Below are 14,754 nucleotides of genomic sequence, written 5' to 3'. Positions count from 1 at the left end.
CAACAGCGACTGAAATGACTGCAACACTCAACAAAGAGCTGCAGTTAGTTTGAGTGGGTGGCAAGGAATAAGTTAGCCCTAAATATTTCTAAAACTAAAAGCATTATATTTGGAACAAAACACTCACTAAACCCTAAACCTCAACCAAATCTTGTAATAAATAATGTGGAAATTGAGCAAGTTGAGATGACTAAACTGCTTGGAGTAACTCTAGATTGTAAACTGTCATGGTAAAAACATATTGATGCAGTAGTAGCTAAGATGGGGAGAAGTCTGTCTATAATACAGCGATGCTCTGCCTTCTTAACAACACTGCTACAAAAAAAAGGTGCACAAAAAAATGACTTAGAAAAATGCAATGGGACTGTGAAGAAACATTAATAATATGAACAAACTGAAATTGATTGACTTCACTTTTATTTATGAGAGGTATTGACATGTTGAATGCACATAAACACACAGCTCTGACACATGCATACCCCACAAGACATAGGTCTCTTCACACTACAATCCAGACCAGATACCCATGGATCTGGAACTCTATTCCATATCAAGTAACTGATGCAAGCGGGAAAGTAAGATTTAAAAAAACGTTTTAAAAAAAGCACCTTATGGGACTGTGAAGAAACACAAACATTGGCACAGACATGCATAAACACACACACACAATAACATACACACTATAGATACCCATGGATCTGGTACTGTAGACATGTGGTAGTGGTGGAGTTAACCTCGTTTTTGACTGCACTGGGCCTTTACGAAAGTGTGCTTTCTCAATTTACCAGATGTTGCTAACTTTTAAGTAAAATCAAGACATCAATATTCTCGTAGTATTTCTTTGTATGAAAAATCTGAAATGACATCTTAATTTATGCAAATTCAGAATGAGCAATTAATCGCTAATAATTACAGTAAATCGTGCAATTAATTCTAATTGATACAATTATCGTTTGACACCCCTAGTATATACACAATAAATGCACAAGCTATACATAAATATCAAATGGGGTTTATATCAACATTCTGCTTCATTACAACAACAAAAAACATGCAATACCTTTGGAAAAAGTTCAGTGAAAATGTATTCAGATTGTAAGGCACAAAAACAGCCTTATACCATGTGGGAGTTTCAGTATGAAAATCGGGTCTATATGGCTATAGACAATAACGGGGAAGTTCAGTATTTTACAACTTAATGTTAGATGGTTCCTCACCCTGAAAGTAGTTTATGGGCCAGGAGAAACTGTAATTTATGGTCACTTTCAGGGTGAGGAACAATCTAACATTAAGTTGTACATTAAAAAAAAAATGTATTTCACCTTTATTTAACCAGGTCGGCCAGTTGAGAACAAGTTCTCATTTACAACTACAACATTTACAACTCATTGTCAAAATACTGATCTTTCTCTTGTAATACTGTATTGTAGTAGGAAGAGCTGCAGGTCATTCTATTTAGAACAGATGAAAGTTAACTTGGCCTTCCTTGGCTGACTCTGATATACATAGTACTGAAATATGTACTGTGTCCGTTTACTCTTAATCGTCCACATGAACTTAAACTTATTCGGGATCAGTGTCCCTTCCACGGGACGGTTGAGCCAATGTAGGCTAATACGATTAGCATGAGTTTATAAATAACAAGAACATTTCTCAGGACATAGACATATCTTATATTGGCAGAAAGCTTAAATTATTGTCCAATTTACAGTAGCTATTACAGTGAAAGTATACCATGCTATTGTTTGAGGAGAGTGCACAATTTTGAACATGAAAAGTTATTAATAAACAAATTAGGCACATTTGGGCAGTCTTAATACAACAGTTTGAACAGAAATGCAATGGTTCATTGGATCAGTCTAAAACCTTGCGTGCGTACACACGGCTGCCATCTAGTGGCCAAAATCTAAATTACACCCGGGCTGGAATAATACATTGTGGCCTTTCTCTTGCGTTTCAAAGATGACAAAAGTACAGTTTTTTTCTTTGTATTATCTTTTACCAGATCGAATGTGTTATATTCTGCTACATGCCTTTCACATTTCCAAACTTCAAAGTGTGTCCTTTTCAAATGGTACCAAGAATATGCATATCCTTGCTACAGGCAGTTAGATTTGGGTATGTCATTTTAGGTGACATTTTTAAAAGGGGATGGAATGCCCCTAGATGTGATCTGAGGTCTGATTTTCCATTCCACCCCCTAATGGTGATGGTAAGGATATGGGGAGGGTATACTGATCTTAGACCTGTGTCTAAAAGGTGTGGGCAACAGCTACGCAAAACTTTCAATCAACTCGTCATAGCACATGTTGACAGCCAATGGCCCCTAGTCATCCATGTTGGTTCTCAATGGCCCTTAGTTGTCCATGTTGACTCCCAATTGGCCCTAGTCATCCATGTTGGTTCCATTAGCCCCTCAGTCTGTCCATGTTTGCGCTCAATGGCCCTAGTCATTCATGTTGGTTCTCAATGGCCCCTAGATGTCCATGTTGACTCCCAATGGCCCCTAGTCATCCATGTTAGCTCCATTAGCCCCTCAGTCATCCATGTTGGCCCCAATGGGCTCCTCGTCGTTGTCCATCTGCTGGTGTTCCCAGTCTATCTCTGGGCCATCATCAATGTGCAGGATGAGGTAGGAAATGAGCTGGAGCATGAATTGCAACTGCACCAGGCCCAGGTACAAGTAGAAGTCGTTGCAATCAACCGTGCACTGGTCGCCTGAGAAGTTGATCCCACACTCACAGTGGAAGCCATTGGGGAGGTTTTGGCAGTAGCCTCCGTTATCACAGGGGTTTAACAAACACTCGTCGAAGTCTACCTCACACCTGTTACAGACAGTGAATTTAATTAAATACATTGTTATTTTATTAATTCAATAAGAACATTAAATATGAATTAATTTAATATTATAATGTCAATAATATTATTATGCATATACATTGGTACGATATTACAAAACAGACAGATTGGTGCTTGAAGTGGCCGTCAAATAAAATTGACAAAACATTTCGGCATTCATCATTCTTTCTCATCAGAAATTTGTTCTTGAATTCTATGACCGCCTCAGACCACTTGTACGCACATTTCCTTGTTGAAACAAGTCAATATACAAATTTAAATTATTTATTTTAGGAGACATCAAATCAAAAAATGTGATTTAAACACCTGACATATGGATTCTTGAGGAGAAGGCTGGTTAAGGTATCACAATATGTGGTTCTGTGTGGCTCAGTTGGTAGATGTAGAGCTTGGCGCTTGCAATGCCAGGATTGTGCGATTAGGAAATGTATGCACACATGACTGACTGTAAATTGCTTTGGATAAAAATGACTGCTAAATGGAATATGTTATTATTAGGGCTGTCAGAGTTGATCAGTTAACGTTTTGTCATTTGAGTCCACTCGTTTTATTTTTATCGTAATTAATCGCATTGTCTGAAAGCCTTTTAAAATACACTGAAAACATCCAAAATACATAATCTACACAGATAAAAACAACAATCCTATGTAAAAACAAGTTTATATTGAGGTTAAAGAAAGTGTGCTTTCTCAATTGACCTAATTTTGCTAACCATTACTTTAGACAAAATCAGGATGTCAATATTGTTTTGTTTTTGTATGAAAACTTGTGTGCAAATGTGTTCAAATTCAGGATTTGCAAATTAATAGAAATGAATCACAGCAATTCCTGAGATTGAACTCGATTACATTTTTTTTATCGGAATTGCAAGGAAGTAACCCGAAAATGTTTACAAAGTTATTTTCCAGTTCTTGTATTGTCACCATTCCCTTTTTGTTTACAAAGCTCTACTACACAAGCCTATGGCTTTCCTAACTTCGTTGAAGAAGTCTAAAAACATGAGTTGCCAAACCCGTTCACAGGGTTGGTTAACATTTGAGGTTCCTCGGGTCTCCACCGATTTAGGCAAATCCGTTTTTAGCCTCACTGCAGGAACAATTTGCAAAACTCATTACAGTTAGATTTTCTGGTGCTGCTCAAGACAGTTTATGGTGTTAATTGAGAAAGTAGTAGCTGAGGACTGTAACTGTTTTTCATAAATGTGGTATTTTGTATTGATTGGTGTTTTTATTTATACATTGTACTGGTTACTGTGATCAGGGCACCCTCTGGAATGAAACCATGGTCTCAATGGGGTTTTCCTGAATAAATAAATAATACAAATGGAAAGTATGTACAGAGTAATATTATTAAGTAACATAAACATGGATATAAAAGTTTGATTTAGATTCACTCAGTGCATTATTATGCAAAGTTTGTCATATTTTCACCTATACATATTATGTATGTACAGTACATATTGTGATTATAGCTTTCTGCTTTTGTGTTAAATATTCAGTTTCTTATTATAAATGACCTGCTAGTAACAACATTTCACAACTATAGATGTTCTCACTGTTTTACCAGCGCGCAACTCAAAAGAATAGGTACAGTATGTACAAAATATATACACAAGTTATACATCCATGCATGCATACATATATACATACATACATACAAATGGGATTCTATTAACAATCATCTTCTTAAATTAGAAAACATAAATACCTTTAGAAAAAACATTGTTCCCACCAATATTTTCTTGTTGTAAGGCACAGAAAAACAGCCTTCTACCATGATGGGCTTTCAGTATGAAAGTCAGATCTGGATGGATATAGACATTAAAATGAGCATACTCTATGGTAATAGGAAGAGCTGCAGGTCATTTAATTAGAACCGTTAACTTTAATCTGTTCTAGTCACGTCACCTTCTTTGGCTGACTTGTTTAACGCAAGCCATGTTGATACACCATACAGTACGGAAATATGTACAGTATCACTTCACCTCTAAATTGTCCAGATTAGCTAATTGGGAGTGGGATGCCCCAGGAAATACTGAGGATAGGATTTCTATGTACCCCTTTATGGTGAAGGTAAGGATTTGGGGAGGGTAATACTGATCCTAGAACTGTGTCTATGAGGTGGGGGTAACATCTACCCAGAAAACTCAATCAACTCTTCGTAGCACATGTTGGCTCCCAATGGGCCCTTAGTTGCCGTCCATCAGCTGGTGTACCCAATCAATCTCGGGGGCATCGTCGAGGTGCAAGAGGAGGTAGGATGTGAGCTGGAACATGTATTGCCACAGCAGCAGGGCCAGATACAGGTAGAAATCATTGACATCGATCTGGCACTGGTCACCTGTAAAGTTGATCTCACAATCACAGCGGAAGTTGTTGACGAGGTTGTGGCAGTAGCCTCCGTATTCACAGGGACACGACGCACACTCATCAAAGTCTACCTCACACCTGTTGCAGACGGGGGATTTCATGAAATATACTTCTATTACTTTATAGTTATTTGATATTTTAATAATAAGATTATTATTATTAATATCCATTGGTGCAATAGACCAATTAGACCAGAAGTATCAGCTATCCCACTGTGTAAGGTAACAATGTTCCAATTAAAATGTTTTTATAAAATGCACCTACCTGGATTTAAGTCAACTCTTTCAGACACCATAAAAGGCATTTCATTTTCACATTTATTGTCCAACAATAAATGTGTTTAAAGGCCTTGATTGTTTAATTCTAACATTAGATTATCCAAATATGTCATACAAATGTATGCAATGCAAATCTCCAAACTTATTTTTGTTTTACTTATACCACTATATAATGCTCCAGTGCTAATTCATATTTTATCTTCATCTTCAAGGGAGATGGAGTTGACAGGTTATGGTTTTGACCATGGTGATATCAATATGTTTTTTAAAAATCTATCACAAGTAGAGAACTCATCTGACCTTATGAGGTCTTGTCTTGTTACACTATATGCAATCAGGAAATGAAGGTGGGGTCCTCATGATATAGTTGACCCTGTTCATTCCTCAGTCCTTTTTTTTTGCCAGTTACAGTTTTTGGGGGGAGTTTTGGAGATTGAAATTGGGATCCTTTGCTCAGGACAAGGATTGTCTTTATCTTCAAGAATGCCTGAATTACATTGAAATTACACTTCGGCTTCATTAAGATTCATTGACACAAGCGTTTACTACAGATGTACTATTGTTTACAGCCATGGCTTACCATTGCCCTATAAAACCTGGCAGACAATCACAGGTGTTGTCCAGCTTAGAGCAGTTCCCCCCGTTGAAGCAGCTGTAGTTCCATCTGTGGCCAGGACACATGGAAACGGGCAGGTTGGGGTATCTAGAGTAGAGCGACACAAACGTATAAGAATGAGATATGACAGTTAAGAGTCTGATAGCTGGCATCATGGTTCAAACAGGATTGTTAGCTAGTTGACTCAGTTGATGTGTCTAGTCACTGCGTGAACCTGTATTGGCTTGAGACGAGATTATTTTTTACAAATGACTTGAAAGAACTTAAAATTTCTTACGGTATCTTTTCAATGTACCACGGGACTTCTGGAACCTTCTCACTGAAAGAGAATGATTTTAAGGGTCATTTTGTGTTCACATCACCCTTTTATGTAATATGTCACACACACAATTGAATCGTAGCTTTGGATGGTTTTGTTGCGCTTTGCATATTTGTCTCTGGACATGTTCTCTTAGCGTTTAGCCTTATGTTAGCTGAATAGGGATTGTAGATAGGTTAGGGTTTAAGGGCAAAATGGGGAGTGTTTGAGACTCACTTGCAGAGGGGCCCGGTCATGTTCCTGGGGCAGAGGCAGGTGTTGTTCTGGAGGCCCCTGAGACAGGTGGCCCCTGGGCCGCACTTGTTGTTCTCACACGTATCCACATCTTTATCACACCTGGCCCCCCCGTACCCTGGCTCACATGCACATACGTAACCCTCCCCTAGGACAGTGCATTTTCCATGGACACAGGGCTTGACAGCGCAGGTGTTCGCATCATTCTGGCATTGTGGCCCAATCCACTCAGACGGGCACCTGCAGAGGGAGAGGTCAAAGAGGTCCTCACATACCCCCTGGTTCAGACAGGGGTTGGGCGAGCACACACTGGCTCCCCAGCAGCCATATTGTGGGGTGGCGACACCGGGGGTCCTCACAAACTGCTCCTCTTGGGGCCTGGGAAGGTTCAGGTCGGTGTCACCATAGTAGGGTAGCGGGAGCCCACCGATCTGGACGGGGCCCAAACATCCAGCCAGGTTCCCCCCAGCCTCAGGCCCCAAACCCCCCAAGAGGATGTCCACTCCCTCCCTGAGGAAGTCCAGGCTCCCAGAGGCGGCTTCAGACACCTCCTTCTCTCCTCCCTCTCTTCCCCCGTCCAGGATCATGATCCACCTGGAGGTCTGTAGATCCGGAGCTTCCATGGAGATCTCCACTGTGTGCCACTGGCCGTTGCTGAGAAGGCCTTGGCTCTGGACAGTCAGCTTGGGGGAGGCCTCGCCACTGCCGGCCTGTAGCTCCAGCACCAGGCGAGAGTCTTGGAGGGAGATTGTGAGGAACTCAGAGCCTTTCTCAGCATGTAGCAGCGTGGTGTCCGTTTGCCTGGTTCGCACACTGAGGTGGATGCTGCTGAGGTGGCGGCTGATCTTCTCATTGCCTCTGTAGGACAGCATGCCGTCATTCCAGAGGGTCACGTTGGACACACCTGGAATGCAAAACAGCAGAGGGTTAATTAAGACGTAGGGTTCTATTTTAACAAACTTAACATAAACCTAGTGCTGCCGGTAGCACTATAGGCCCCGGGTGTGTCAGAAATAATTGTTCTATTTTCACAGCCGGAATTATGAGCTCAATAGCTGGCGGTGGCATGAAATGGCTGGGTTTTGATGAATAAACAAGTTGTAGGTATGATGAGGGTTTGGCCACTCACTGGCCAATCAAGGCATTCCTTGGCTTCATACTGCATGCATTTATCTCAGGTTGTGTAAGTTATTGAAGGTTTTGCGCCGTTATCAACTCTAATTCGGCCTGGGGACACGGAATATTCTTGTCCTAGTCCATTGTGGATTCATACTAAGATGTATTAAAGAGCATAGGTTACAGTAATGAGTGATGGCAACATCCAGCATTTGATCAATATGTTTGGAGTGTTGACAATCAACATTGTTGTAATTGGCTTCAACGAGGCTTCTCCTCAAATAAAAAAATACTAGGCTCCAGTATGTATGAGGCACATTCTCAGTAAGCAAGACATAGCCTAAGCCTACCGTTAATGATGTTTTTTGACTGAAAAATGTGAATATGTTTGGAGGAGTGTGTCTTTGGTAACTGGATAAGACGCACTCTTTGGAAATGGGGATGGATACAAGCCGAATGGAGTATGCACTGTCCTATGTGCAGTGGCGACCCGTCATTCAGGGCAGGTGGGGTAGACTCACATTTTCAGAAAAAAATGCCTGTTGTGCATGTTATTTTGGCATTAATACATGTCACATATCAGTTTTTTAATTTTTTTTATTTCACCTTTATTTAACCAGGTAGGCTAGTTGAGAACAAGTTCTCATTTGCAACTGCGACCTGGCCAAGATAAAGCATAGCAGTGTGAACAGACAACACAGAGTTACACATGGAGTAAACAATTAACAAGTCAATAACACAGTAGAAAAAAAGGGGAGTCTATATACAATGTGTGCAAAAGGCATGAGGAGGTAGGTGAATTACAATTTTGCAGATTAACACTGGAGTGATAAATGATCAGATGGTCATGTACAGGTAGAGATATTGGTGTGCAAAAGAAAAGTAAATAAATAAAAACAGTATGGGGATGAGGTAGGTGAAAATGGGTGGGCTATTTACCAATAGACTATGTACAGCTGCAGCGATCGGTTAGCTGCTCAGATAGCTGATGTTTGAAGTTGGTGAGGGAGATAAGTCTCCAACTTCAGCGATTTTTGCAATTCGTTCCAGTCACAGGCAGCAGAGTACTGGAACGAAAGGCGGCCAAATGAGGGGTTGGCTTTAGGGATGATCAGTGAGATACACCTGCTGGAGCGCGTGCTACGAATGGGTGTTGCCATCGTGACCAGTGAACTGAGATAAGGCGGAGCTTTACCTAGCATGGACTTGTAGATGACCTGGAGCCAGTTGGCAAACAGTTGGCAAACAATGTAAAAAATAATATATTTCATTCAGTTAATAATAAAGCCGCACACAAACATGGTCTCTTGTTTGTTTTCTTGAGAAAGGCAGCTCCAAAATGTAGGTGTTTCAGCCTAGCTCAATGCTTTCTATGGTGGTGGGTCACTCATGGGGACACTACATCACTGCCAAGTCTAAGGGTAGACTTCGAAAATTTTAGCCCCTTGGGTGCTACGAGTTACATCAGAAGTGGCCATTCAAGAAGGCTCAAGGTCATTGGCCACAGCTAAAATGACATCAAATCACGTTATATGTACAGTAGTTTGTTTGGCCTGATCATGTCAACATTACCGATCGCTGCCTGCACCTGCCCGCCTGTCCAACATCACTACTCTGGACGGCTCTTACTTAGAATATGTGAACAACTACAAATACCTAGGTGTCTGGTTAGACTGTAAACTCTCCTTCCAGACTCACATCAAACATCTACAATCCAAACTTAAATCTAGAATTGGCTTCCTATTTCGCAACGAAGCATCCTTCACTCATGCTGCCAAACATACCCTTGTAAAACTGACCATCCTACCAATCCTTGACTTCGGCGATGTCATTTACAAAATAGCCTCCAATACCCTACTCAATAAATTGGATGCAGTCTATCACAGTGCCACCCGTTTTGTCACCAAAGCCCCATATACTACCCACCACTGCGACCTGTACGCTCTCGTTGGCTGGCCCTCGCTTCATACTCGTCGCCTAACCCACTGGCTCCAGGTCATCTACAAGACCCTGCTAGGTAAAGTCCCCCCTTATCTCAGCTCGCTGGTCACCATAGCAGCACCCACCTGTAGCACGCGCTCCAGCAGGTATATCTCTGGTCACCCCCAAAACCAATTATTCCTTTGGCCGCCTCTCCTTCCAGTTCTCTGCTGCCAATGACTGGAATGAACTACAAAAATCTCTGAAACTGGAAACACTTATATCCCTCACTAGCTTTAAGCACCAGCTGTCAGAGCAGCTCACAGATTACTGCACCTGTACATAGCCCATCTATAATTTAGCCCAAAAAACTACCCCTTTCCCTACTATAATTACAGTGCCTTGCGAAAGTATTCGGCCCCCTTGAACTGTGGGACCTTTTGCCACATTTCAGGCTTCAAACATAAAGTTCAGAGATCCTCACTGAACTTCTGGAGAGAGTTTGCTGCACTGAAAGTAAAGGGGCTGAATAATTTTGCACGCCCAATTTTTCAGTTTTTGATTTGTTAAAAAAGTTTGAAATATCCAATAAATGTCGTTCCACTTCATGATTGTGTCCCACTTGTTGTTGATTCTTCACAAAAAAATACAGTTTTATATCTTTATGCTTGAAGCCTGAAATGTGGCAAAAGGTCGCAAAGTTCAAGGGGGCCGAATACTTTCGCAAGGCACTGTATTTATTTTTGCTCCTTTGCACCCCATTATTTCTCTCTACTTTGCACATTCTTCCACTGCAAATCAACCATTCCAGTGTTTACTTGCTATATTGTATTTACTTCGCCACCATGGCCTTTTTTGCCTTTACCTCCCTTATCTCACCTCACTTGCTCACATTGTATATAGACCTATTTTTCTACTGTATTATTGACTGTATGTTTGTTTTACTCCATGTGTAACTCTGTTGTTGTATGTGTCGAACTGCTTTGCTTTATCTTGGGCAGGTCGCAATTGTAAATGAGAACTTGTTCTCAACTTGCCTAGCTGGTTAAAAAAAATATATTAGCTAGCAATCCTTTTTAAATGAAGATAAATAAGGAAGAGAAATTATAGATAAAATGTATCGTTGCTCATTGGCCATTGGACATAAACATTACAGAAGTTGGAAATAGCTAATTTAACAATGAGTGGTTTGGAAGGAATCCGTCACAGTGGCTTAATCTGGGATTAAGGGACTATTTTCCAAGTTTAAAATGAAAAACATTCAACATTGGCTATGCTGTCAATGAAGCATGATTCGTGTCGCTCTCAAAACGTGTTAACTCGGACCTCGAAAACTTGACTTCAGTGAGTTCAAGACAACTGGGAAGTCGGGAATAAACTAGCTCCGACTGGGAAAATACATTTTGAACGGTCATCCAAATTGGAATTGTAAATCCAGCCTCTTTTTCTAGAGCTACGACCTGAAGAGCAATGACGTCATCATGATTCAACCTTGTTTTTTTTTCAAAGTTCCCAGTTTTGAAAGCACCATAAATCTAGAGAATGCCAGACTTTGATCACAGAATTTGCCCACGAAGTACAGCCGCGAGACCTTCCTGTTCATGTGAGCACAGCACAGCAAGGTGAGTCCAAAAAGGTATTGTATGCTGCTGCATCAATGATGTAATATGCTAGGGAGATATGTATTCTGTAGCTAAGAAAGTAACATTTAATTAAATGTATATTGTGTAGTAAGATGTTAGTAGCCCATGTGCCCCACACGAATAATTTGGTCTATTTATCCCTCTGAATTTCGTCTACTGTTCTGACCTGGTGGTGCACATCTAGCCTATAACCTATTTTTGAGAAATGTAATCAAATATTGTAAGAGTTCTCATTGTCTGCTCATTGTCTTGCCCCTTTATTTATCCCACGGTTCTGACTTTGTGTACAAGGAGATCACTGTAAGAATGGCCCATGTTCTGATTTATGTTGCTGGACATTTCAAAAGTGCTAACCAAATAGCTATATTGACTACGTCCGTCCTAGCTCGCTCATTAATGTCTTAATTGAAATTACGGATTGCCTCCTATCCGCTTGTCATCTCCTTATGCCATAGTTTGTAAATCTCAGTTGTCAGTAGAAACCACATTTGTTTAAAGCAAGCCAGGCATATCAGCTATATATATTTTTTTAAGTAATTGAGGTTTCGCTGCCAGACAAGGCTCCTCTGATAGCCAGGTGTAGTAGTCGTAAGATGTGGGGACTGCTGTTGGGACAGCTTAATGTAGGCCCTAACAGTTTGTGGGCACCGTTTGTCACCGTTATAGTGTAATTAATGTATTGTTTAGTGTTTCGTTGTGTTGCTGGCATGCATCCCACATTTTTTTGTTTGTTTGCCCCACCAAGATTTACATGCTAAAAATTGCCACTGCCTATGTGAATTGTGAATAATGCAAAAGTATGATGGCAAGAGCCTTGAGTAGGCCATTTAGAAACCTTTAATGGATAGGCTACTTGCCTAATTTATGGCCACTTGCCTAATTTATGGCCAGGATAAGAAAGACACCAGAGGCATCAAACTAAACGTAAAACAAACAATTGTTACAGGAAAATAACTTAAATGTTTCTAAATAGGAGTGTCACTGGATTATTTTATTATCCATCTCTTCTTCCATTTGACAAACATCCAAAATAATAACAGGAGCTGGCTAGAATAATGTACAATAATTGTGTTGCTGCTCCCAAACTTGATATTTTAATAATGCTTTGGTGATTAAGGTTTATTTCAAAGCAGTCTCACAAGCCAAACCCTGTATTGATAGTCTTGACTACTTGGCGAATGCTTTGGGCAGGACAAAATAAACTGCCTTCATTGAGAGGAATGGAGGCTATGCTTGGTTTTTAATCAAATTAAACAATTAAAGGCACATCTCTCTTGTTCCCTGTGCGTATGGGCACTGTGCGTCACGGCTGGATAGGCTGCGCTTCCACTGTCAAAATCCATGCCATAGCCAACTGCTAAAATCAGCTTTCAGTTGGTCTTAAATATCCTCACCAGCACATACTGAAATTGGCACACGTTTTTAAGGACAACTCAAATAGTGCTACACCTCCAACCTCTGTGCAAGCAAGCTCATATGACAGGTAAATTACCACTCTTGGCACTAGGATTTGAAAATAGAAAAGGTTGAAATTGCAAACAAGCTGAAAATAGAGCCATAAATCTGTAACTTAAATATCCTCAGTGGCACAATAAGCAAAATTGGAGAAAGTTACATTTGTTAAGACACAACAAGTGGGCTGTTGACTGGAAATCAAATTACAGATTGCACCTATATGCATTGTATGTTACAGTACACATCAGTAAGCTCTACTGGATGGGGGGAACCTTACATGACACGTTATCAGCGTTATCCATCCATATGGTCTGGATTTACTAAGTGGTTGCACCAGGTGCAAAGGTTGCAGTACTTCCAGATTGAGACAGGTTGTTTAATTGGGAATTAAAGGATAAGTTAAAGGATAAGTTCTCTATTTTAGGCCTTAGTCAGTAGACGTTGTGCCAGGAAAGACTGTAAACCATGGTTTGAATTTATTATAATAGATTCTATTAACATTCTATTCAGCTCATTTTAGCCACTGCTAACCAAAAATCTACGAGAGAGATGGGTGCAAGTGCAATGTTCAACAACTGGGCCAAATCCCCTTTCAGTTAGGACTATGACATTTTGAACATTGAACGGTTGTCGCATCTCTCCAACTGATTTTTTTTGGTTAGCCTTAGCTAAAGTTGTCTGAAGTTATTAGTGGCTGTTTAAAGAAATCAGAGCCATGGATTAAGTCTCTCCTGGCCCATAGGCTACTTTCAGGGTAAGGAACCATATACGCTGCCTTCGGAGGAACCATATACGCTGCCTTCGGAGGAACCATATACGCTGCCTTCGGAGGAACCATATACGCTGCCTTCAGAGGAACCATATACGCTGCCTTCAGAGGAACCATATACGCTGCCTTCAGAGGAACCATATACGCTGCCTTCAGAGGAACCATATACGCTGCCTTCAGAGGAACCATATACGCTGCCTTCAGAGGAACCATATACGCTGCCTTCAGAGGAACCATATACGCTGCCTTCAGAGGAACCATATACGCTGCCTTCAGAGGAACCATATACGCTGCCTTCAGAGGAACCATATACGCTGCCTTCAGAGGAACCATATACGCTGCCTTCGGAAAGTATTGAGAGCCCTTGACTTTTTCCTAATTTTGTTACGTTTCAGCCTTTTTCTAAAATTTATTAAAAAAAAGAAAATCTACTCAATCTATGCACAATACACCATAATCACAACACTTAAATATCACATTTACATAAGTATTCAGACCCTTCACTCAGTACTTTGTAGAAGCACCTTTGGCAGCGACTACAGCCTCAAGTCTTCTTGGGTACGACGCTACAAGCTTGGCACATCTGTATTTGGGGAGTTTCTCCCATTCTTCTCTGCAGATCCTCTCAAGTTCTATCAGGTTGGATGGGGGGGCGTCACTGCACAAGTATTTTCACGTCTCTCCAGAGATCGGGTTTAAGTCCGGGCTCTGGACACTCAAGAACACCTGAAGCCATACCTGCATTGTCTTTGCTGTGTGCTTAAGGTTGTTGTCCTGTTGGAAGGTGAATCTTCACCCCAGTCTGAGGTCCTAAGTGCTATGGAGCATCGAGGATCTCATCGAGGATCTCAGTAGTTTGCTTCGTTCACCTTTCCCTCGATCCTGACTAGTCTCCCATTCCCTGCCGCTGAAAAACATCCCCACAGCATGATTCTGCCACCGCCATGTTTCACCATAGGGATGGTGCCATGTTTTCTCCAGACAAGACGCTTGGCATTCAGGCCAAAGAGTTCAATCTTGGTTTAATCAGACCAGAAAATCTTGTTTCTCATGGTCAGATTCCATTTGGTGCCTTTTGGCAAACTCCAAGCGGGCTAACATGTGCCTTTTACTGAGGAGTGGCTTCCGTCTGGCCACTCTACCATAAAGGACTGATTGGTGGAGTTCTGAAAAGAT

General features: G+C 41.0%; 1 protein-coding gene across 4 annotated transcripts in view; it reads right to left on the bottom strand.

Moving 5' to 3' along the window:
• LOC118402334 (protein crumbs homolog 1-like) overlaps positions 1-14,754 on the bottom strand; it is a 40,959-nt gene that overhangs the window by 5,019 nt on the left and 21,186 nt on the right. For 2 of the 4 annotated variants that reach the window (XM_035800462.2, XM_035800464.2), the window contains exons 5-8: positions 6,658-7,579; positions 6,400-6,441; positions 6,087-6,209; positions 625-2,825 (exon numbers count right to left, since the gene is read on the bottom strand). In XM_035800462.2, the coding sequence (XP_035656355.1) occupies positions 2,537-2,825; positions 6,087-6,209; positions 6,400-6,441; positions 6,658-7,579 (1,376 nt within the window). In that variant the 3' untranslated portion in view covers positions 625-2,536. Of the gene's footprint in view, positions 1-624; positions 2,826-3,919; positions 5,307-6,086; positions 6,210-6,399; positions 6,442-6,657; positions 7,580-14,754 lie in introns of those variants that run through there. The other 2 variants (XM_035800463.2, XM_052477223.1) reach the window with 2 other exon arrangements.

The sequence above is a fragment of the Oncorhynchus keta genome, chromosome 23 (assembly GCF_023373465.1).
Source record: "Oncorhynchus keta strain PuntledgeMale-10-30-2019 chromosome 23, Oket_V2, whole genome shotgun sequence".
Classification (NCBI taxonomy): Eukaryota; Metazoa; Chordata; class Actinopteri; order Salmoniformes; family Salmonidae; genus Oncorhynchus; species Oncorhynchus keta.
The sequence above is the reverse complement of the archived record's forward strand: the minus strand, read 5'-3'. Positions and strand labels throughout refer to the sequence as shown.